The sequence below is a fragment of the Acipenser ruthenus genome, chromosome 26 (assembly GCF_902713425.1).
Source record: "Acipenser ruthenus chromosome 26, fAciRut3.2 maternal haplotype, whole genome shotgun sequence".
NCBI lineage: Eukaryota > Metazoa > Chordata > Actinopteri > Acipenseriformes > Acipenseridae > Acipenser > Acipenser ruthenus.
Window position 1 is genome coordinate 14,010,342 of NC_081214.1, and position 26,533 is coordinate 14,036,874.

At 38.0% G+C, this 26,533-nt stretch overlaps 1 protein-coding gene across 5 annotated transcripts in view; it reads left to right on the forward strand.

Annotated features, from left to right (window-relative positions):
• LOC117963281 (serine/threonine-protein kinase PAK 3-like) overlaps positions 1-26,533 on the forward strand; it is a 66,331-nt gene that overhangs the window by 32,941 nt on the left and 6,857 nt on the right. The window contains exons 6-14 of one of the 5 annotated variants that reach the window (XM_059001035.1): positions 660-773; positions 9,440-9,505; positions 13,851-13,985; positions 15,656-15,836; positions 16,277-16,340; positions 22,845-22,893; positions 24,732-24,844; positions 25,938-26,055; positions 26,381-26,480. In XM_059001035.1, coding sequence (XP_058857018.1) covers positions 660-773; positions 9,440-9,505; positions 13,851-13,985; positions 15,656-15,836; positions 16,277-16,340; positions 22,845-22,893; positions 24,732-24,844; positions 25,938-26,055; positions 26,381-26,480 — 940 coding nt within the window. The remainder of the gene's footprint in view (positions 1-659; positions 774-9,439; positions 9,506-13,850; positions 13,986-15,655; positions 15,837-16,276; positions 16,341-22,844; positions 22,894-24,731; positions 24,845-25,937; positions 26,056-26,380; positions 26,481-26,533) is intronic. The other 4 variants (XM_059001036.1, XM_059001037.1, XM_059001038.1 and 1 more) reach the window with 4 other exon arrangements.

The window sequence follows — 26,533 nt, forward strand, 5'->3', positions numbered from 1 at the left end:
TGATTATTTTTGCATTACCCATTACCTACTGTAACTTTAAAATAATGTTGAGGAAGCACTAGCCTTCCATAATACTGATACTCTGTGGATCACTGGAGTTATGGACTGGGTCATGGTGAATATAAGCATATGTGCGAAATAAACAAAAACAAAAAAAAACAGCATTCCTCTCACACACAGTTTATATTCTGTTTACTTCTGTTCGCACATAGGTGCCCAAGTCTATATTTAAGCACTATTAGCAGTCGAGAGGGCACTATCACTATTAGAAAGCGATTTTTCTCATTACCTTCTTTAAAACAACACTTTAAAACCTCGATTTATCTTGAACTTGTAGTGATTCGTTCGGTACCATTTCACTGAGAAAAGTTTGAGGAAAATAGTCCCGAAAATATTCATAAAGGATCACATACATAATGAGAGAAAAAAAAATGTACTTGTAAGAGTTACTTATAGTTTATCTGGACAGTGCCAGATATATGAATGGAACAATATTACTGAACTGTCCGTGTCTCGGTTTGTTAGGCTGGTTTTGGTGAATAATAAAATTAATTTGGACCAACTGTGTCTTAGTAGTGTTTAGTAGTATTTGCTGTCCAGTAGATCTCAAAATGAAAAAGGCGGTACTTGCGCTGATTGATTTTAAATTTGATTCACAGTTAATGCCATCTCGTAGCAGCGGGCATCTGCTGTCTGATAGAAGCCGGCTGGAGCTGGAAGCTGATTGGCTGATGGTACTGAATTGTTTTCTAATTGTGCATAGCATCCACCAGGTAATTGGTAATTGTATGGGAAATGAAATGAGTATTTAATACTGAGGCAGTAAACTCCGGTCCTGCAAGACCATTAACAGGAACATTGAAAATCAAAACCTGGTTTATTAGACAAAGAAGAACATGGTTGAAACTAAGTCTGGCCTGGAAGCACTCAGAGTAACCACTGCTAAAAAAGTCTAAGTACAGTACAGTATATAAAATATCAAAGCATTTTGTGGGCAACTAAGTAATTCATGTATTAATAATTAAACAAGTTTTAGTTATTTTTGTTCTTTTAAAAATAATACAATGGTGGAGTTTTTATATGCAAGCCTTTGGACCATAGTCTGTATTTGCGCTTATATCTGTGACATTACGATAATGGTCAACTACATACCAAGAGGATGCAGGGGGGGGGGGGGGGGGGGCGTTTTTGGTACTGAACGTGAGAATCCAGACGTTTCGCTTTCTTTCTAGATTGGTCTGGTTTGTACACCTTTACAGGACCACAAAGTCAGTCATTTTAAGCAATGAACTTGTTTTGCCCTTCATTTAATGCCTTGAGCTGCCTAGTTGTATTTCCCTGCGGAGGCAAGTGGAAATGATTTTTCTGAGCAAACAGTATCTTGTTGTTTTACATCCATATTATTTATTATTGGCAGGATGTTGGAATAGTATCATTTAGTCGAGATAATCAAGTTGTGCATTTGTTTTAGTTTAACAGAGGAGAAATCTGCCCATGTGCTTTAAAAAAAAAGATTGTTGACACACATTATACTCTACTAATAATAATAATAATAATAATAATAATAATAATTCCTACATTTTATTGGAGACTCCGCTTGCGAGATTTAAAACAAATTATATATCTATATCTATATCTATCTATATATCTATATCTATATCTATCTATCTATCTATCTATCTATCTATCTATCTATCTATCTATCTATCTATCTATCTATCTATCTATCTATCTATCTATCTATCTATCTATCTATCTATATATATATATAGGAGGCTGTGTGGTCCAGTGGTTAAAGAAAAGGGCTTGTAACCAAGAGGTCCCCGGTTCAAATCCCTCCTCAGCCACTGACTCATTGTGTGACCCTGAGCAACTCACTTAACCTCCTTGTGCTCTGTCTTTCGGGTGAGACGTAGTTGTAAGTGACTCTGCAGCTGATGCATAGTTCACGCACCCTAGTCTCTGTAAGTCACCTTGGATAAAGGCATCTGCTAAATAAACCACTAATAATAATAATAATAATTACAATCAGGAATGGAGGCTTGTTCGCAAGATTTAAAGCTGTATTACAGTTAAGATATGGAGGATTTAATACAATGCTGAAATGCCTACACAAAAAAACCCCAGAAGAATGTGCCCGTGACCATAAGGATTTCGTCGTGGAAGACAGCAAAAATTATTCGAGTTACGACTAGACATATTTTGACAGAAAAAAACACCTAAGCATTTTGGAATGTAAACGAAAACAATAATTTCATACAGTATATAAAAACCGAAAAAGCCCAGAGGAAAAAAAAAACACATTTACATAAAACCTGAAAATAGCTCAAAATAAGCACCGAAAAATGAAATTAATCAAAACCGAAACACAGAAGCCCTAGTTATAAAGCATGTTAAAAACAGCATTAGACTGTTAATGATAATTAAGTTTAGTGAGGGGTAGTTAGGTAACGGACTGTACTGAAGGAATGAAGCGTTAGAATGGGTGGTTCTGGGGAGAGTGGCACTTATTATTCATAATGAATTATGCGCTTAGATTTCTTTTTTCTAATTGCATTTTCAGTCTTATCCAACTACAGTATTCATTCCTGTCATCTTTTAATCCATTCCCATTCTTGTGGATATAATACCGTTTCACTTTCCTAATACATAATAAAAACTGACCAGAAGCCATATTCATACCCCATAAGCTAAAGTGCTACCAAAATATTAAATAAGACTAATTAAGTAAAATAAAAACTAAAGCTGTAGCAGTAGCAGTAGCCGTATTCTGACCATTAAAACATTTTTAAAACATGCTTTAACAGATTGTTGAATTACAGACGTGCTCAAATTTGTTGGTATCCTTACAGCTCATTGAAATAATGCTTCATTCCTCCTGAAAAGTGATGAAATTAAAAGCTATTTTATCATGTATACTTGCATGCCTTTGGTATGTCATAGAATAAAGCAAAGAAGCTGTGAAAAGAGATGAATTATTGCTTATTCTACAAAGATATTCTAAAATGGCCTGGACACATTTGTTGGTACCCCTTAGAAAAGATAATAAATAATTGGATTATAGTGATATTTCAAACTAATTAGTTTCTTTAAATAGTATCACACATGTCTCCAATCTTGTAATCAGTCATTCAGCCTATTTAAATGGAGAAAAGTAGTCACTGTGCTGTTTGGTATCATTGTGTGCACCACACTGAACATGGACCAGAGAAAGCAAAGGAGAGAGTTGTCTGAGGAGATCAGAAAGAAAATAATAGACAAGCATGGTAAAGGTAAAGGCTACAAGACCATCTCCAAGCAGCTTGATGTTCCTGTGACAACAGTTGCAAATATTATTAAGAAGTTTAAGGTCCATGGAACTGTAGCCAACCTCCCTGGGCGCGGCCGCAAGAGGAAAATCGACCCCAGATTGAACAGAAGGATAGTGCGAATGGTAGAAAAAGAACCAAGGATAACTGCCAAAGAGATACAAGCTGAACTCCAAGGTAAAGGTACGTCAGTTTCTGATCGCACCATCCGTCGCTTTTTGAGCGAAAGTGGGCTCCATGGAAGAAGACCCAGGAGGACTCCACTTTTGAAAGAAAAACATAAAAAAGCCAGACTGGAAGTTGCTAAAATGCATATTGACAAGCCACAATCCTTCTGGGAGAATGTCCTTTGGACAGATGAGTCAAAACTGGAGCTTTTTGGCAAGTCACATCAGCTCTATGTTCACAGACGAAAAAATGAAGCTTTCAAAGAAAAGAACACCATACCTACAGTGAAACATGGAGGAGGCTCGGTTATGTTTTGGGGCTGCTTTGCTGCGCCTGGCACAATGAAATCTCAAGACTATCAAGGCATTCTGGAGCGAAACGTACTGCCCAGTGTCAGAAAGCTCTGTCTCAGTCGCAGGTCATGGGTCCTCCAACAGGATAATGACCCAAAACACACAGCTAAAAGCACCCAAGAATGGATAAGAACAAAACATTGGACTATTCTGAAGTGGCCTTCTATGAGTCCTGATCTGAATCCTATCGAACATCTATGGAAAGAGCTGAAACTTGCAGTCTGGAGAAGGCACCCATCAAACCTGAGACAGCTGGAGCAGTTTGCTCAGGAAGAGTGGGCCAAACTACCTGTTAACAGGTGCAGAAATCTCATTGAGAGCTACAGAAAACGTTTGATTGCAGTGATTGCCTCTAAAGGTTGTGCAACAAAATATTAGGTTAGCGGTCCCATCATTTTTGTCCATGCCATTTTCATTTGTTTTATTATTTACAATATTATGTTGAATAAAAAATCAAAAGCAAAGTCTGATTTCTATTAAATATGGAATAAACAACGGTGGATGCCAATTACTTTTGTCAGTTTCAAGTTATTTCAGAGAAAATTGTGCATTCTTCGTTTTTTGTGGAGGGGTACCAACAAATTTGAGCACGTCTGTAGCAGAAAGTATATGGCTTTAGAACTGTCTGAGGTGTGCCATCTTCTTGTAGGAATCAGTTTTAGTTAAACTCCTCTTTGGTTTCTCCAAGCCATTTGTAAAGTGTATTTAATGCTTCTTCTTACTTGCTTTTTTTTTTTTTAATACTGAAGCTCTGTTTACTGTATGAATAAGTGATGGAGATGTTGTACCTTTATTAGTGATAGAGAAAGTGACAAAGAGATAGAAGGGGGTTTATCTAACATGGTGAATCACAAGAATGTCCGTGACTATGCGCACAGATCTATTAACAGCCAGCAAGCAGGTTACCAATGGTTTGGTTTGTAAATCTGTAACAGTGCCTGCCATTAAGATGATTTGTACATTTCAAATCAATCCAACAAGGCATTCAGAAGTTATAAGCGTCACAAGCTGTCAGAGAAACAAACTCCCAAACACAACAACATATGACAGCTTGTGTACATAATAACCAATAACAGCATTTCAGAACGTTTCTTTTCTACGAATCAGAATCCATTCTCGTTTCTTTCTCGCTCTTCCTTGCTTGAACGCAAAGTTCAGTGACATGCGCCATCCTCCTAGATTTCTAAAAAAAGAAACCGAATCTAAACAAATATAAACCGACAGCATCTCAAACCGTCTCTCGCAGGAAACCCAATTAACAAAGCCAGAAACCTAACCCAATGGAGAAATCCATTTGATAGCAATGAAAAAACAACGGAACAAGACCTTCTGTCTGAAAAGTGCTTTCTATTGGTGCTCCTCGGATCACTGAACACTTCTGTTATCATTGCACATGGGATGGGTAATGGGAGATCATTCGGAATGCAAACAAGTAATCACCACAGCTACTGCAAATGACTTGTAGAGAACTGTTTCCAAGTAACCTTCTAACAACATATTCAATATTAAGTGATTACACCATGTAACAAATTATTATTTTTTTTTTTGGTTCCTGGGTAGTAAGTGTTATTTCCTAATTGCTTATGCCTCAAAAGTATAGAAAATGGCTATTATTCCCCACAAACTTTGCTTTTGTGACCAGGACAGTGATATTTTGAAATGTACCTATTTCCAATGAGAAAACAGGTGAATTTGTGTCTTTTCGTTCACATAAAGTCAGAAAAAAACAACATATGAATCCAAATTAACATGTATTTATACTAACGTAATACAAAAATGACTACAAAAGATTTAGAAGTGAGTAGTTTTTCGAGATTTACGATTATACTGTAAATCACTTTCACGAATCAGCCCCCAAATGTAGTCTCCCATCATGTTCTCGTTATACTCAACGAGAAAATTTCAAAATATCACTCCTGGTCACAAAAGCAAAGTTTGTGGGGAATAATAGCCATTTTCTATACTCTTGAGGCATAAGCAATTAGGAAATAACACTTACTACCCAGGAACAAAAATTGTGTTACATAGTGTTATATTAATATGAAGGTTATAAAAGTCAATATTCGTCTCATGTTTAAGTCCTTTTACACCATGTTTTATTAACATGCTCAGCCCTGATGTCCACATGGTTAATCATGGCCAGTCCATGATTGGAGGACATGGCACCACAGCCAGATCTCATTGGTACACCGTGAGTGACCAGTTAACAACATGGTCAGCAATGGTACCATGGTGTACTCAATGACTGAGCGGAACAGAGACAGAGTCGGAAAGATGTGACCTATTGGTTTCAGGGGATAAATTAAAACAATTTGGAGAAGGTGCTACATTTTGTAAAGATGCTCAGACTTTGCGACCAGTTCCATTAACATCTCAGATGAGCCAGTCCTTAGCTACAGAACTGAGCTGAAGAGATCATTCATTCCACCCAGGCTGGGCCCCTGCTTGCTCCCCATTAGGCAGGGTCTCATCGTCTCTCCATGTGGAGTCTGTACTGTTTATTAGATGATATACAAACGCTAGCTTTCCAGACATCCACAGTCTCTTCTTCAGGTCTAAGTGGACATTTTGACAACGTGTTTCTGTGAATTCCCTACTTAGGAACGCTTGCTGATTATTTTTATGTCACAGTTAATCTAGTGAATTTTATCAGCTCATCAAACCTGATATCACTGCTACTTTGATTAACACAGCACAAACTGTCAACAATTGTTTCTTCAGTGATCCTGGTGCTAAGCAGCGCTGGTAAAACTTCATCTAGTAAACCTGTTCCATGCACTTTTCACTCTCTTTCACTTCCATTTGTATCTTTACCCAGGAGCAGATTATGGACCATATTCCTCCAAATTGACTATATTCAAGTTGTAAGCATTACAAATGAGAAGTGACCAAGAAAAACTGCCATATTCACAAATAACACTTGGGTGTTAGTATTCACTGAAGTGTGCTTAGTTAATGGTGACTCACACTTAGAAAGTGTATTTGAAAGAGTAAGTAAGTGACCATGTGGCCTTTCACCTCTGCCAGTCCCATCCTCTGCCTGTACATACTAATAAAGTAGGTGCGGCCGGCAGGTCACTTTGTCACATGATCTGAATGGAATAGCTGTTTAGTGCTGGCACTTAGGATTTTCCAGGCAAACTCAAAGTAGTGGCAAATTTAGAGAAAGCTTGTAAGAACTTAATACTGGAGCAACTGAACCCAGAACACTGAGGCTGATTTCAAACACCATATATATATATATATATATATATATATATATATATATATATATACATATGTTACACTCATAGTCAGGATTCGGTCAATGTCCAAAAAAAAAAAAAAATAACCATTTTGCGATTACAGCATTTACAAATTATCAAAGAATTAAATGAAAGGTTATTTCGGTCTTTGAGCAAATAATTTTGATCAGATTGCGAAATGGAAATTATCAAACAAGCAAAGAGTGAAACGCAAAAGAGACAGCTTCTTCAGTCTTTGAGTAAAGCGATGTAATCAAATTGTGAAATGTGCTTTGAGCAAATGCACAGTTCCTGAACAGATGTTGAAGATGCTGCTCAATCTGCGATTAGCAATTAATTGCGGATTGTTAAAAATGGTCATCAAGTGAAATACAAACTTTTTATTACAATATTTTTTTTTTATTGAATTAACATCAAATCAGTCAATTATGTTTATAAGCTACACATCACTGATTCATTATTTATGTATTTTTTATTTATGCATTTATGCACATTTGCAAGGGGGTTGTGGTAAGCAATTTAGAAGGATGACCTCAAACATTAAACTCCAAGCGAGTTTGAAATAACATTCATAATGTTCTCGCCTTGTTAGTTAGAAAATAGAGTTTTAGAGGAAAAAACGAACACAAAAAATGTATTGTTTTATTCATATTATAAGACTACTGCATACACAGTATTTAAACTGCAAAATCAAATGTCAATCCATGTTTGTGTGATCACTGTTTTTGAAGCGGAAGAAAGAAAGAAAGAAAGAAAGAAAGAAAGAAAGTGTGGTTCTTAAACATTTAATATTCTCATAAATCATAGGAAGGGGTGAGCTCATTTAAAATAATCACAATTTAGATTTAGAAACATACAAATCGCTGTATTTGTTTTGTGCAAATCTTGCTTCTGTGGCATTTAGAATTGCACTGAATGCCCTTATGCACAGAAGTGCTTCTTTATTCGACAAAAATGAAGCCTCGCATAGCCCCAGAATCAGCTTCTGTTGCTGTATGAAGAGAACGTTTGTTTTCTTTGGGTACTTTGTCCAAAATAGGAATAAACTATCGGACAATTGAAATTAAATTCGATTGTAAAGGTGCTCCAGAGATCCTCCAGCAGACCAAAGAAGCTGTCTCTTCTTTTGTTTCGTTCTTTGCTTGTTTGGTATTTTCCATTTGATTTTATCGCTTTACTCAAAGACCGAAGAAACTGTCTCTTCTTTTGCGATTCGCTGTTTGCTTGTCTGATATTTTACATTTCGCAATTTGATCAAAATAATTTGCTTTATATATATATATATATATATATATATAGAGAGGTCGGCACGGCTACCCCGAAAACCCGGGTACCCGTCAGGTTTTAAATTACCTGATCCAACCCGGGTACTGATTATTAATTTGAGAATTTAAAGAAAATGTAGAAAATATGACAATGCAGTTGTAAGCGCTCTTCATGCAAGCATTCCAGGGCGCTTTACAAAAGAAATATAAAAAGGCCTGTGTCTAATATATAATCAAGCTACAAACAAATACGTTTTCAAACAGGATTTAAAACATTCAATTGTACTAATTGTGCTAGCAAGTTCCAAAGACAAGGGGCATTATAACTGAATTTTAGGGACTGTCAGAAGATTAGCAATTTCCAATCTCAGGGAACGACCAGGAACATATGGGATGAGCAGATCTTGAAGAGAAGAAGGTCCAAGAACATGCAAGTCCTTATAGATAATAAGAAGAAGAACTTTAAAATAATAATAATAATAATAATAATAATAATAATAATAATAATAATAATAATAATAATAATAATAATAATAGCATCAGTAATAAAACAAACTTTAATGAGATGGATGCAGTAATTGTATCGATTCAATATTTTTGCTTTATATATATATATATATATACACACACACACATATTTAGCATTATGTATTTAAAGGAAATTGAGAGAAATATATGCATTTCACAGCATATTTGCATTTACCCTTGATGTTTTCTAGACTGTTGATGGTCTCTTTAAAACAGTCTGGAACAGTTTAATGAATACCCCACAGATTTTCAATTAACTATTTGTTCACAGGGCCCGATATTTCTTGTTTTGCATTTATGTTTCTTGTTCCCTATTTATTTATTTATTTATTTATTTATTTATTTATTTATTTATTGTTGAAACAAATAATAAAATATTATCTTCCACTGGGGCAAGATACCAGTTTTGGTAAGATGTTATTTTCTGATTCTGTTTAAGAATTTATTAAAATGAGATTGTTTTGTATAATTAAAAATCATATTTAATAGTAAGCCACTGAAGCCCATTTGCTTTGGTTTGTCTTGCCGCTGTGTGTTCAATAAAACCTCCCATTTTCAACCTTCATATCCAGACTCGACTCCTGTCATTCGGGGCTCCTGTTACCCTCAGAACCCACTACGCTACACTTTATGACAAGGTAATAACTGACATACTTTCTCCATGTATGTATTATACAGTACAGTACTAGGATATATAGCCTGGCATTTGTCATTCCCCTTGGTTGGGTATGGTGTTTTTAATCATTCACAGTGGCTCTGGGTTCCAAAGCTCCATTATGAAGTCATTACCATTGTCTCTATATTTATATCAGCCTTTACCTGTCTTTGAACTTGCCTGGAGAATGCCAAGTGCTTGACTGAACTGCTTTCCTCATTCCAGTCAAACCATGCGACAATGTGACCCTTCAACTCTGCCTGCCCTGCCTACTCACTCTGCGTGGGCCGGCAGAGTTGACGGGTCACATTGTCACATGATCTGAATGGAATGGCAGTTCAATGCCTGGTAAAGACTGATATAGATACAATTCTCAATATTGTAGCAACAGGACCCCTAACCCTGCAGAATGATGTCAATAAATAAAAAACAGAAATGGCATTTGAAAATACTTAGTCTTTTATTAATCCTGCATTCAGACCCCAAAATAATCCATTGTTAATTATACAATTTTACCAATTAAAACTTGGAGTGGAATGACCCTCCTGGCCTGGGACTGGTCACCCCTTTCAAACCCCTGCTTCCCTGGATGAATGTGAGTGGTCTGTGTTTCTAATATTTTGTCCACCCCCTGTTGTATGCGCATCACCCTGTCAGACAGGCCGGTCATTATGATGGCCTGTTAGCTCAGAGCTTCCCAACTCTGATCCCCAATACAGGAGCGGCTAAGAAACCCTTTCTCAAAGCCTTTTACGAATGTACTCCTACAAACAGAGTCAAAGCTAAGTTGAGTCTCAGATAATACCAGCTACCCCTGCAGTGATATACTGTACAGCAAAAAAACAGGAATAAATTCTCCTTTCAGAATGTACTGTAAAATGCTTTGAGAAAGGGGCAGTTATTTATCTGAAAATAAGTTGCACACATGTTTATAATGCATAACACACACACGGTGGATGCACACACAATTTGTTTACAACCCTAATACTAATAATATAAAAAAAAACCACCATTGTATACCATAGAGAATGCTGTTTTGGAACATAATGCGGTACCTTCTTGCATGTAACTCGCAAACCCATTTGCAAATCATACATGGGTTCATGTTATATTCTAAGAATGAGGGTAATCTTTAAAAGTTCCAAGACTAGAACTCAATATAACTCAAGAATTAATTTGAAACTCAAAATGAATAAGCAAAAACAAAAGATGATTTAATATTGAAGGCAAACATTAGCTTTGCACGCTTGGCTTATGCTAAAACAGCGTCAGATAATTCAGCCAGAACATACATATTCATTGTTACAATGCAAATCAACAGAACTTCAGCCTCTGTGACTTCCATGTGTGGTGGTTTTGCTGTGCACATCACCACCATAGCCTAATTCAAGTTTAAACTACATTATTGTATTAGGACGTGGTTGATACAGCAGCGTGTACTGTGTATGCTCCTCGAGGATCCCTGGCAATTTTGCAGTGTGCGTTTCGTTTAGCTGATTTTAGCTGTTTTATAATACCTTGGTGATGCAGCGCAGCTTGTTCATCTTTATACAGCATGCACAGCATATGGTGGAACAGTTTGCTGGTATAGAATAGCGCAGCCATTTTGTAGAACTTTATTTTTAACCAGAATGTGTTTTTTAATAGCTTGACACATTGGCTAAACAATAGTGGGTATAATGTCAATAGTATAGCCCATATGCCCACCCTTTATAATGTGTTACACATATACTACAGACCATGCTATTCTGACATGTTATACAGACTGTGTCTGAAGAATAGTCAGTAACACTTTACATTAAGTATCTATAATTACAGTGTATTTACATAGTAGTTACTTAGTAAATGCATAACACACAATTACAATGTTATTATGCAAAGTTACAATGTACTTAATGTGTAAATCTTTTTGCATGATATAACCCTAACCCTAACCCTAACCCTAACTCTAACCTTGGCTGTGTAACAGATGATTAAGGCTTGTATTGAGGCAAGCACGGGAAAGGCAATGACAATGAGGGTATTCCAACACCTTGCACATACATCCAATCAAAAAGCACATCAAACTACATTTTTCACGCAGGTACAACATGTAGATCTGAGCTCTTGTGAATTCACCATAAAGTACCCTGTTATTAGAATGCAGTTTGAATGGAATTGGTTTGCTAACTTGCTCTGACTTCAATAGAATGGTCTGTTACTTTTCAATCTGAATCTGTTAGTGGGTTTGCTTTTTTAAATTATAAAGTTATAAACATTCAACAGTGGACCTATAAATGAGATTTTAAAGGGTTATAAAACAGACTGTAGCAGCATAAAGCATTACATCACTCTAATGGTGCATCACTGTTAATAATGCCAAAACACATTTACAGACGTTCATAAATTGATCCATAAACTAAAGTGTGACTTTTGCATTGACCCGTCATCCACCTTGATAACTGAATGACCCACTAGACATTGCCACTCCCTCTGTCTAAATAAAAGATGCAGTACTAATCTATATATATATGACAAAAACAGACAAAAGTATTTGGGCAGATCAAATAATGGGAAAAACCACAAAGAAAGTGATTTCTGTAATTTCGAATTGTTCTATTGAAAGATATAAATTAAAGTAGAGATTCAGCTTTATAATAAAACAACACATTATTACACAACATGCATATAATGAAAAATAAAGTACAAAAAAAAATTTCTCATTGCTAATTATTGACAATTATCATGGTTGAAAACAACCAGCTGATGATAATTATAGAATAAATAAATACATAATCATGAAGTGTTGAAAAATAAATTGGAAATTTGTGATTAAAAAAAGCAATAAAAATGGTTCACAATAAACAATAGAGCAACGATCTCAAAATGGCAGTGATACAACTAAACGAAAAAGGAGAAATTACCAGAAAATTGGTTGGCTATTACTGACAAACACAGGAGAACAGGAGCTACTGCAGCTAGCTCCAGGTGTACAAGACCAAGAAAGATTTCTGCAAAATCTGGAAGAAGAATCATTCGAGCAGCCCGGCAAAATCCTCAGATTACTGCAAAAGATTTGACACAATAATTGAGAGAAGATGGTCAAGAAATTCACGAGTGAACAATTAAACGATATCTTAACAAGATGAATGTCCATGGGTGAAAACCAAGATGCAAACCTTTGTTAAAAACAATACACAAAAGAAAGTGATTGGAGTTTTCCATTGAATACTTGAAGAAGCCTGATGATTTCTTCAACCACATTTTATGGTCAGACGAATCCAAAATATAACTTTTCACCAAGAAAGCAACAATATGTTTGGAGGAAGAGAGGAGAAGAATTAAGAAAAGTTCATCATGCCCAGTGTTAAACATGGTGGAGGTTGTGTGATGGCATGGGCTTGCTTTTCTTCCTCAGGCACAGGCGACCTTTGTATTGTAGAAGGATCAATGAATGCTGCAAAATATCAAGACATTTTGCACTCTCACTTGTTATACAGTGCTAGAAGACTTATTGGACGGAAGTTTGTATTCCAGCAGGATAATGACCCTAAGCATTCTGCAAAGTCTACAAAGGAATTTCTGAAAAAAGGAAGATTACAGGTATGGATTGTCCCAGACTTGAATCCCATCGAGATGTTGTGGATTGACTTGAAGGCTGCTGTTGCAAAAAGGAAACCAAAGTCGATTGCAGAACTCAAAGCTGTACGTGTTGAAGAATGGGCAAAATATCTCCGGAAAGATGCCAGGAACTGGTTTCAAAATACAAGAAAAGACTGCAAGCTGTAAAGGAAGCAAAGGGTGGGCACACAAAATACTAATGTAAGGGTGTCCAAATACTTTTGTAAAAAACAAATGATATTCTGGAAACCATAATACAATGTAATAATCATTATGTTCTAGACTGGTCTAGACTGTTCAAGACGCCAATAACAGTCAAGAACAGTTTCACAATTCCCTACAGTAACAGTATATATTTTTTAAATAACTGAAATCATATATCATATTTTAACTACATTTTTGAATAAAAAAATGATACTGAAAAAAGAAATGTGCTCATTTTGTTATACAACACGCTCACCATCTGGTGTATTATGTCTATGACTGAAAAGCCTGTTTAAAATGCATAATAAAAAAAGGAATGTAATATTGAAAGCTGACATTAGCATAGCCCACTTGACTTTGCTAATACTAGATCAGATAATGTTTTATTTGTGTCAATACTCAAGAGTCTCGGAAAACTGAAAACTGAACACAGCAACATGACCGGACGGTACATTGCGAGAAAGTGCCCATGTATGTCACCACTGTGATAACCGGAGTTAATCTGCATGGCCTTGTTCCCACAGAGCACAAAGACAGCATCAGAGCCGCCGCTAGCGCCCCCTGTGTCGGAAGAGGAGGATGACGATGAAGAAGAAGAGGACGATGATGATAATGAACCCCCTCCTGTCATCGCACCGAGACCGGAGCACACCAAATCGGTATGCAACGTACTCAAATATATCACACACTATAACCCAAACCCTAACCCTAACCCTAACCATGACCCTAACCCTAACCCTAACCTGAACCCTAACCCCTCCTGTCATCGCATCGAGGCCGTAGCACACAAAATCGGTATGCAACGTACTCAAATATATCACACACTATAACCCAAACCCTAACCCTAACCCTAACCCTAACCCTAACCTGAACCCTGACCCTGACCCTAACTCTAACCATGACCCTAACCTGAACCCTAACCATGACCCTAACCCTAACCTGAACCCTTTCATGATACAATTGTGTACTTACATTTAACATGCAAAAGGATTTATACATTAAATACATTGTAACTATGCATAATAACATTGCAATTATGTGTACATACACATCTAAGTAACTACTATGTACAGTGTTGCTCTTTATACTGGATAAACTCCAGAAATAATAAATTGTGCAGAAATGTATGATATAGTGGACTGGTCCTCATACCGGATGTACATCAAAGCGACTTGTGATCACTTTTTAATAGGATAAGCTGAAAAATGTATACAAAGTACACTGTCTGTATACAAAGTGCACTTGATTAGGACATTCTTTAGCAAAAGTTATTAAAAGCATCAGAGTGTGTGTATGTGTGTGTGTGTGTGTGTGTGTGTGTGTGTGTGCGTGTGTGTGTGTGTGTGTGTGTGTGTGTGTGTGCGCGCGCGTGTGTGTGTGTGTGTTGAAACCTTACTTTAAGCCCAGATCAGAATTAAATTCACTTTCTACAGCAACTAAAATTAATAGCATCTAGAATGGTTAAAATGTTCAATAAAGTCCAATAATTTGGCTTCTAAAATCGTTTTAAGTAATCAAGCAACCTACTGTATAAATGTGTTACAAGAAGTTCTTCGTACCTCCAGCCTGTTCACTCTTCACATTTATATTTGTACACGTGCATACTTGTAAACACTTTATAGAAATGAATCAGCTATGTTCAGTGTATTATGGTTGCATTATTGCACAAGTCAATGTTTTTAAAAATACATTTTAAGGTAATTTTTGTGGGGTCACAAAAAATAATTTGTCATAACAATCGTCTGACTACCTCCCTTTACAATTTGATTAAAATATTAATGACTGAATGGATTAACATCCATCAGGACACCTTCCAACACCTTGTAGAGTCTATGCCACGCTGTGATCAGTCAAACGGTGGACCAGCCCAAAATTAGGTGCAAGTCCTAATAAAGTGAGGCAGCAATTTACTTTGTGATAGATGCGATACCGGCTCTGAGACACTGTGAACTCTATGTACTAATATGACTTATGTGTTCGGAAATACTGCAAATTCGTAGCCTCCTTGCGTCGTAGAATTTTTGCGTGCGATGTACTAAACAGATCCTTTTCTTGAAACAACTACCGTAATATCTGAATATTGGAATTTTTATTATCTTACTAATAATCAATAAAATGTAACCCTTTAGCTGTTACTGCATTCAAGTGCAAGGTTACAATGGTTAAGTGTTTACCAGATTTCCTTCCATGCATTTCTGCACATGCTTCATCTCTCCAATACATTTTACTCTCATTTCCAACACATGTGGTTTGGAAGGAGTCTCAGGACCGTGCTCCTCTCTCTCTCTCTCTCTCTCTCTCTCTCTCTCTCTCTCTCTCTCTCTCTCAGATCTACACCCGCTCTGTCATTGAGCCCGTGGCTCCCACAGCGCCAGTGAAGGAGGCCAGCACCTCACCAGTGTCCTCAATCCCTGACAACACCACAAGCACGACCAGCACTTTGTACAGACACACCGACAGACAGAGGAAGAAGTCCAAAATGACAGACGAGGAGATACTGGAACGACTAAGTATGTTACACATTCATTCAGAGGTTTAGCTCACTCGTAGCGTCTAGAATGGTTGTTTATTTCAGTGTCTGGTAACACAGTAACTAGAAAGACAATTCATTGAACTGTTTGTCTAACTGATGTTAGAGATGCAATAATGAAAACTGATTTCTACTGTATAGAAAAGACTGGGTGGAGTACTACCATTGAATAACATTTTCATGTTCAATGCTACAGTGATTTTTCTGTTGCTCATCAGTTATTCAGCCTTATATCATTTGTGGAATAATGTAACTGTATGGGGAATAAAACTACAGAGTAGTCACTTAGTAAATACATGTGTACTTACACATACTTACAGTGTTATTATACATAGTTATATTATACTTAATGTGTACATTTTCTGCATGATATAACCCTAATCCTAACCCTAACCCTAACCCTAACCCTATTTCTTTCAGGAAGCATAGTGAGCGTTGGCGACCCCAAAAAGAAATATACACGTTTTGAGAAAATTGGACAAGGGTAAGTTTTAATTGAAATATCCAAAAAAGACCTGTACAGACGTCTCAACACTGCTCTCTCAGGGCTGTGCTACCTGTGCATCAAACAGACCTGTACAGATGTCTCAACACTTCTATCTTAGGGCTGTGCTACTTGTGCATCAAACAGACCTGTAAGAACGTCTGAACACTGCTATCTCAGGGCTGTGCTACCTGTGCATCAAACAGACCTGTACAGATGTCTCAACACTGCTATCTCAGGGCTGTGCTACCTGTGCATCAAACAGACCTGTAAGGACGTCTCAACACTGCTATCTCAGGGCTGTGCTACTTGTGCATCAAACAGACCTGTAAGCACGTCTCAGCACTGCTATCTCAAGGCTCTGCTACCAGTGCATCATGCAAATTTCGATTTAGCATTGTGCAAAAACGTCAGGAAGGTGCCTCTTTTAATGATTGCAAATGGCAGTGGGATTTAGATTTGCAAAATAATCAGATAACGAGAATCATACTTTAGTGCAGATTGTTGATAGTTGACAAAATGCCTCTTCATGGAAAATAATCAGGGGGTGCTTGTCTATAGCTCTTTTTGTGCTGTATTGCACTTGACACTAGTCTAGGCATCCTGACTTTAACATTGCTTCTATTGGAATCAAATGTGGTAATAATTGGGTGTCATTCCACAGGAATGGCCTGTACCGTGGTGTCAATACATGTCAAATAACCATTTCTTCCCTTGAGTGGTAGGCGTTTCCATACATATCTTCAGATTCTTTGTTTAAAGCATCCATTGTGTTTTGTGTATTCGCCAGTCCCCAGTTTTGAAATGTGCCATCGGAGCATTTTCCTGAACTGTATAATTCTCAGGACAGATCGTACCAATTTTAATATTCTATTGTGGTTTATTGGTGAGCAGTGGTACTCAATTCTGTCCCGCGAGTATCTAGTCCAGTCCTGGATTTTATTCCAAGCAAGTTCTAAAGTATTTAATTGAAGCTGCTGAGAGACTCTAGGACCTGCTTGGACTGGACTTGGACTGGAATGGATCTCAAGTGACAGAATTGAGTATCACTGTTGTAGAGGCTAGTATTGCTTTGAGATGATTACCCCAGAAATGCTGAAATCAATTCTGACATAACACTGACGTGGTTGATTCACACGGGACTAAAAAGGCACAGGACGTCTGAGTTTGAAATTTTACAGGAGGTCCTGAAGTCCTGTAAAACAATCAGAGGACCTCTGAGAAAATGATCTGTGATGAAAAGAAATGGACGATTCGATTCACAAGGGATGAAATTTCACAGAGGCCACCTGTTTATGTGGTGATTTTCAGTCCTGTGCGAATCAGACTTTTGTCTCAATGGGAAAGACTTCAGCTCTGACAGGCTTTGTAGAGGGCTGATTGAAGGGGTTCAGTTGGCAGTTGCTTCCTTGTCCAAAACTGCTCAAGCAGTCTTAAAACCTTTCTAGGGACATTCTGGAGCTCTCATTCCACTGCAGATTCTATCTCAATACAACATCCCTGAAGCAATTAGAAGTAATTACTGTGGAAGGAATGCATATGCATCCCTCCAAAACTATTTGGAGGGATGCATAAAGGAGGCTGTGTGGTCCAGTGGTTAAAGAAAAGGGCTTGTAACAAGGAGGTCCCCGGTTCAAATCCCACCTCAGCCACTGACTCATTGTGTGACCCTGAGCAAGTCACTTAACCTCCTTGTGCTCCGTCTTTCGGGTGAGACGTAATTGTAAGTGACTCTGCAGCTGATGCATAGTTCACAGACCCTAGTCTCTGTAAGTCGCCTTGGATAAAGGCGTCTGCTAAATAAACAAATAATAATATTTAAAAACCTTGTATAATTATCATGTGAAAATTGTGCCCATGATGGCCTGAGAGCCTATTGATTGACAGTGTTTTGGCAGGGGCTTGCAATGTTGTGTCCAATCCCTACTTAAACTATTTGCCACTGACCAGACCTCCTCTTGCTTTTCTGAAGAAGTCATTCTCACCACACGCCTTTCCTACAATGTATATTGTGCACTCATCTGTTGTGGCTTTTAAAAGCCATTGTCGCTCGTGACAAGCTGAGAGATTTGCAGATCCATATCTTTGCTAAATGGCATTCCTGCACTGTGTGATCTGGGTTTGAATTCTTTTCACTGAGCATAAGTGCTCATAACAATGACTGGAGTAACCTGTTGTAGCGAGGAGGGGAGGTTTATGACATCTGAACCACCTCGGACTGCTTGTTTGCTTTAGGGAGCAGAAAACGGAACAATGCAAACAGGGATCAGGTTTTCGCTTGTTTGATCTACAGAAAGGAGAGCTTCTCTTCCTTTTGAAAAGCACAGTCCCGGGGAGGTGACTCTGAACAAACGAGCCCTAGTGTCCAATGTCTCCCAGCCTGCGTCTCTTAAATAATGGATACAATTCCACCTCCCGTTGCTGCATGTGTGACAGGGAAAAGACCTGGCTACCACCGTGGCCTGATGGAAAATGAAACCGAACACGTAGCACAGAGAGAGAGAGAGAGAGAGAGAGAGAGAGAGAGAGAGAGAGAGAGAGAGAGAGAGAGAGAGAGAGAGCAAACTAGATCAGAGTTCATTTAGCAGAACAAATACTAACCAGAAAGTGATTGTCTTGCTTTAGTGGAAGAGCATTGAACAAGAACATCCTTCCTGCATTTTTGTGTAACAGTTTGTTGATAAAGGAATTATTAATGTGTTATGAAGCATTGTAACCAAGAGATCCCCGGTTCAAATCCCACCTCAGCCACTGACTCGTTGTGTGACCCTGAGCAAGTCACTTAACCTCCTTGTGCTATGTCTTTCGGGTGAGACGTAATTGTAAGTGACTCTGCAGCTGATGCATAGTTCACACACCCTAGTCTCTGTAAGTCGCCTTGGATAAAGGCGTCTGCTAAATAAACAAATAATAATAATAATTAAAAACAGCATTAGACTGTTAATGGTAATGATGACTATACAGCTGCTCAGGGCTGCTTTTTGAATTCACAGTTTAGTGTGGACCAACACTGAAAGTTAAGAAAAATAGTGAAAAGTGTAGTGAGGGGGTAGGGGGGTAGTTACGTAATGTACTGAAGGAATGAAGTGTTAGAATGGGTGGTTCTGGGGAGAGTGGCACTCATTATTCGTAATGAATTATGGACTTAGATTTATTTTTTCTAATTGCATTTTCAGTCTTATCCAACTACCGTAGTCATTTCTATCATGTTTTAATCCATTCCCAGTCAATATTATTGTGGATATAGTACCTTTTCACTTTCCTAATGCTTAATACGTATATTTGTACTGTCTTGCACATTTATGCATAATGGAATAATCCTGCAGTGAAAACGATCACTGCAGCGAGGGTCACATGACCACTCAGGGAAGAAATATCTCTGTTGCCTGGCACTCCTGTGAATCTGTCTTCTGACAGCACACAGTACAGTATCTACATTTGAAATATTTCTACACTTATGGCCCTATTTTCCATTTTAATGTTTCGTTAGGAAACAATCTGGATCTGCTACAGATCAAACCTCGCTAAGGCCAGTCAAGGGACGAGCAGAGTGAGACTCTAATAGAGGTGGCCTTACTAATTTCTTGTAACAAATTACTTTTCGTAGTTCTTAGTTCAGTTTATTTTGAACTGGTTACCATAACTGGGCAGCAGTGTGGAGTAGTGGTTAGGGCTCTGGACTCTTGACCGGAGGGTCATGGGTTCAATCCCCGGTGGGGACACTGATGCTGTACACTTGAGCAAGGTACTTTACCTAGATTACTCCAGTAAAAACCCAACTGTATAAATGGGTAATTGTATGTAAAAATAATGTGATATCTTGTAAGTCGCCCTGGATAAGGGCGTCTGCTAAGAAATAAATTATTATTATTATTATAACTGGTTGATTTTTTGGTTTTATGAAAGAGGTCATTTAACAGAGGCTTTACGCTTAGAACTGCAGATTGTGTGACTTTACAAGGCCGTCAATAGCAACAAATCTGTACTGTAAAAAAGTGGCCTTACTTGTGAGGCGGCCTGTATATGGAGGGGCCTTTAAGGGTTTGCTGTACCTGTCACAAGGAAAGCTAGAGAGTTGTGTGGGGCAAAAGTGAAGTTCTAGTCTAGAAAACAAAAATATAAACAGCTAAACAATAAGGGTGATTCTGATGTTATGCAAATGTGAGGGGACACAGTGTTTGTTTTGAAGTCTTGAAATGAAGCCATTATAATCAAGCTGTGGGGCGCAGCGTCTGGAAGTTTACAAATACAGAAAAGGCCATGCTTAATATGCTGACATTTCTAAAATGACATTCTGAATAGCACAAGATGACAATTTGTGTTATTGATTTTCCTTTACTTTGAGCCAGATTGGAGCCCTTTGGGAGTTGTTGCCTCTTCATAATGAGCAAAAAATAAATATTCTCTCAATTGTCTAGACATTATTTACTGTCAATGTGTTGGCTGTGCTGGGATTTACTATACAGTAAGGTAACACTGCCCTCTAGTGATCGTTCTTTTCACCTGCAGTTGGATTTACAGCATAACTGCCTCATTGCAGCCTATCTATTTACACTTAAGTAACAATAACAGGGAGCTCTGTACAGCCCCAGATTCTCTCAATAACTAAAGAAGTTTTGTTAAATCTGGATAACCGTTTCTCTTAACATATGTAAAACTCTAAAGTGTCAAATACTTACAGTATACACTAATGATAACCTTTACTGCATAATGACTGCCAGGGATATGCATCCCAAAACAAATGGATAGTTAAGCCTTTGTTAGCACTCATTGAAAGAAGTGCTAACCCATGCTTTAAAGCACTTCTCTTACATTTTATTAGATTTATTACCATTACTGCTGCCCCTCTTTTGTTGTGTGGAGAAACCTTTTGTCCTTCATTTTTTTTAATAAGCAAATATTTGAAATCAACACTAAAAGCCACTGCATCCTTGTGCCTTTGCTCTAGGTCACAAGGCCTGATTGCAGTGAGATCATTGGAGTGAGTTTGAACTATGAACACAGGAAGTGATCGGGTAGCAGCATTAGCAGCATTTCACATCCATTGTGTTGTCTTCAAAATATCTGCCTCTTTCAAATCGAAGTATAAAAGAACCAAAACATTTTCAACAGAAGAAAAGGTGCCCTTGTGCTAGTAAGAGGTTAAACTCAGGCTGTATGGTACTGTGGTCAATGCTCCTTGAAGCCATGCTAAGAGAGGATGCGACAACATACAACATGGTCCAGTTCCAGCCTCAGCTGCACACGTTCAGATATTGAGCCTTGTGACGGCAGACTCTCGAGGAGGAGCTGCTGTCACTGCTCTTTATCAGCCTTGCACGCCTGGACACTGTGACTGACAGCTTGGGGGGATCAGAAGCAGCCTTGTGCAGAGCACTCACTTCCACACATATTTAATCTCACAAAAAGATCAGAGACAATTTCAAGCTCCCCAACGCTTTCCAAAACCATTTCGATGTAACCACTGTTCACTACTTTTAGCTTTCTCTTTTTTAGAAGTCAACAGACTCAACAGTATTTTAGTTTTTCACTTTCTATAGTGGAATTTGTATTTTATAGCTTGTATAGCTGCAGCAGCAACTAAGAGCTACAGCTCTGGCCAAAAGTTTTGCATCACCTAGAATTTTAGGATAGAGACATAATTAAAAAAAAACTAAAAAAAAAAAAAACTATATGAACATAATATAGATCTTTTATTTAACATCATGTAATCAAAGAAACTACAGTACGAACTTATATCACAAAAGTCTACCGGAAGCTGTAATAGTAGTACAGCATTTTATTATTATTTATTTATTTATTTATTTATTTATTTATTTATTTGGCAGATGCCTTTATCCAAGTGTTTAAGGTTGGATTTTTCATTAAATATATGTCCGTTTTTTGTTAAGTATATGGAAAACTACAAGTGGTGTGTTAACATAACATTATTCACAGGTTTCATTCGAATATAAAGCAAAATTAGATCATGCTATAGGATGATGCAAAACTTGTGGCCATAGCTGTATAAGACATTTTACACTGTAAACTAACAAGTGAATAAAATGCTATTTGAACATTTCTGTATTCTGCACTGCTGTCCTGTCTTTAAACCCCTTAAATGGTAATGAAACCCTTTACACAATGGTCAGGAAAGCACAGTAAATGTTCAGTAACAGTACATTAAAGCAAAGGCAAGCAGTACACCACGATGCCAATGCCGACTATGATTGTAGAGCAATAAATAGTTGACAATGAAAGTCTATGATCTGACATTGTAATTGAGTGTTTGAGTTCTGGATGAGTGGAACTAGAAAGAGCCAAATAGATAAGCTTTTGAGGCAGTTACATTAGCGATGCCAGGTTCCAGTATATCAGGTAGAGATTGCCGAAGCAAAGACACACACTGGTGCTACTGGACTGTTCCAGTGCCTAAGGGTTTGAAAAGAATGTTTGTAACTCTCATTCTTAACATCTTTATCCTGCAGTAATTGTTGAACATGTTTTTCCTTCCTCCCTTTGCAGGGCATCAGGAACAGTGTACACAGCAATTGACATTGCGACCGGGCAAGAGGTAAGCTGTGCTCCGAAAACCATTCAAACTGATAGAACCTGTTCAATAACACGAGGCGCCTGTGACTTCAGACACCCAGGAGCCCATTCTGAAGGAATAAAATAGTTAGTATTCCATTATGGCTCGATTATCAAAGGGTAACTCTTTACATTAAGTGTCTCTAATTACTGTTTATTTACATAGTATTTACTTAGTAAATGCATGTGTGCTTGCACATAATTACAATGTTATTATGCATAGTTACAATGTACTTAACGTGTAAATCTTTTTTACACAATATAACCCTATCCTTAACCCTAACCTTAACTCTAAACCTAACCCTAACCCTAACCCTAACCCTAACCCTTTTCTGATACTTGTGTAATTATGCACTTGCATATATCGTGCACTTTTCTTTACACATGAAGTACATTGTGACTATGCATAATAATAAACACATGCCTTTACTAAGTAACTACTATGTAAATACACAGTAATGTAAAGTAATGTAAAGTGCTACCTCTCAAAGCTATTTACTCCAAATCTCCAGGAACATCCACGCTTCCAGAAGCATGTAGATCCACACCTAACCCTGACCTTTAACGTCATCTTAAAAGTCACTATGACAACCCATTCAAAGTGTGAATTTTCCTGCAGCGTTTAATACTAGATGAATCCACACCCTGCGTTTGTTGTGCTGTCCACTGGCTAATGCAACTTGTTCATTATGCTATCAGCTGCCTCTGTCTGCATGCAGGCTGTATTCTGTAGTTGTCTTGTGGGGTGTTCTTAGACAAAGCTCTCACTTAGTCATTATGGCCCTTAACCCTCTGATAAATCTTTCCTTCCACCCATTTCACAGACAACTAATTAACTGCTAAGATAAGTGCGTAGCTATTGCAGTCTCTTTTGCACAATATTGCCACGTGATGGGTCTCTTTATCTCCGTATAGTCCCTCTCAAAATGGCATACCAATAAGCAGAGGATCATATGAGATCTGTTTTGTAAAGCAACGACTGTCTAATCCCATGAGCAGCAGTCCTCCCCTTCAGTTCTAACTCATCACCAGAGGCGATACACATCTAGCACTAGCAGTGTTCTCTTTGAATGAATCTGGGTCACTCAACACCAAAGAGCAACTGTTTAAGACCCCTGATACACCCACAATGCACTTCCAATCTGCACATCTCTCTTTCCCTGCGAGGCACAGCGTGTCACGGTTGATGTCCTTTAATGTAGTCTAGTAAAGACACTGTCAATTTTACAATGTTATTTAAGAGGACGTGCACAAGGACAGAGCACTTTTGAGCGTGGATGGAATACTTTTTACACTAGCGAAGGAGAAGGTTGTCTCCAAAGAACATGAGAGGCCTCCTGTAGTTATTGCTGTTAGATGACACGTTCTTTCCAGGTTTTAAGGTACTACATTATAATAAAGAGTCAGTTATGTGCTGCTCTGACTTGAATGAAGTCACTTGCTGGGAGTCACGTGCTGTGAATGGGAGTCTTTGTGACATTAGTTCTATCAAACTTTTAACCCAGGATGTCCAGATTTGGAATCCCAATACAAGTGAATAGCAGAAAGATTCAACTTTTCATATATTGGAAGCATTTGGAACGACCTGTTAAATACAATACCTTCCAACAAATATTTATTGCCAGTTGCACTAAGATGCTGAATATTATGCTATCCTTGAATAGTTCATCATCTTCAGATACATGGAAAATATAATTTTTATGAGAAATCCATCCCACAGGAGCAATGGAACCCCAAATATATTTTCTATTTTCTAGCAACCCAATGGGACATTTTGGGGCTCTACCAAGACTGACCCCCCTGTTTATTTGTTCGTTTCAGGTGGCAATCAAACAGATGAACCTGCAGCAGCAGCCCAAGAAGGAGTTGATAATTAATGAAATTCTGGTGATGAGGGAAAATAAAAACCCCAATATTGTCAACTATCTGGACAGGTGAGTCCTTCATCACGGCACTGGCTGATTCAGTCTGGTGTGGTTTGCTGCTCCTGTTTTCAGAATTCAAACAACACCAATATGATCTAACCAACCCTTTCTAATGTAATGTAATCATGTTATTTACCTGTTATTCATTTTGTGTGGTTTGGCCTTTTCCAAGAGAAGAACAGTTTCCATCATACATTTACATTAGAGTATGTAGTACACAAAGAGCATTTTTGTTAACTTAGTTAATTTAAGATTTAGAACATTTTATATAAGTTGTATTGAATGCCACACTCACTGGGGTTCAGAGAAATCCATGCTTGTCAGCCTGTGTGCACTTCAATCTGATTAAACCCTCACCCCCAAACGCAAAGTAAAACATGGATGGTTTGTAATGATCCTTTACTAATTGGTTATTGTACCTTTAAGTAACGTAAATAATTCATTTGCACCACCTACTGGGTGCACTCTGTGGAATATCTCTCAGCTGTGAGGAGTGTGGAGAGTTGTGTAGACATGCCTCGGGTGTAACCGGAGTAACGTGGGTTAACTAGCGGGATAAATAATAGAAGTACCTGATTGTGTGGCATGTATGTTATAGAATGAACTGTGGATTAACATTAAACCAGCCTGCCCATCGTTACAGGCTCAAACTGCTATGGAACAGAAGTAGGATAAACAGAAAACACAATGGTTCTGTGTGGCGAATGTTGAAAACACAATGGTTCTGTATGGGGAATGTTGAAAACACAATGGTTCTGTATGGGGGATATTGAAAATAAGAATAACATACTGTGTCCCTTGGTGCTTATGTCTTCTGTCACTCACTGATTATTTTTCCATTTTCTACTTGCAACTATCAAGTAAGCTCTTTTTGCACTCACTGAATGAGCTACTACAGATACAGGACCTGGGCATGGGCACATACCACATTCTGTAGTAGTTAATAGACAGTTGGGAATGGGAATATTGCTCACTGTGACAGCAAGCTCTATTTTTCAACGGATCCACCCCAGTCCGGGGCTCAGGCTAGTTTCTGCTGTTGGAGATAGCCTGCAGGTGTCTCTGGTTTGGTTCTCCTGCTATCCCCTGCTCCTGTCTGCAGCTACCTGGTGGGAGACGAGCTGTGGGTGGTGATGGAGTACCTGGCTGGAGGCTCGCTCACAGATGTGGTGACAGAGACCTGCATGGACGAGGGACAGATTGCAGCCGTCTGCAGGGAGGTAGGAGCGCAGTCTGATTATTTTATTCATATAATTGTGAGCAAATGACACATGAGTCGTCTTCCAAAATATCCGGATCTCAATTCAATGAAGCATGTTTGGGATGAACATGAATGATGCATTAGTAATGCATATTATAAAGCATGGTAAATGCATAGTGTAACTAAAAAAGACTTCAAGGTGATACTTTCAATCATATACATTTTTGAATACTGTACTGTGTGAATGTTTTTTTGCACAGTGATTTGTCATTAGTCCTAATGTATTTATTACATCACAAGATGTTCGCACAATGTACTGTATGAAGGTTTTTCCACTATTCTAGTGTCTCCAAGCCTTGGATTTCCTGCACTCCAACCAGGTGATCCATCGAGACATCAAAAGTGACAACATTCTCCTTGGAATGGACGGATCTGTGAAATTAAGTACGTAGAAAAACCGAAAGGAGAAAATTCAAACCACTATGATAAACATAGCC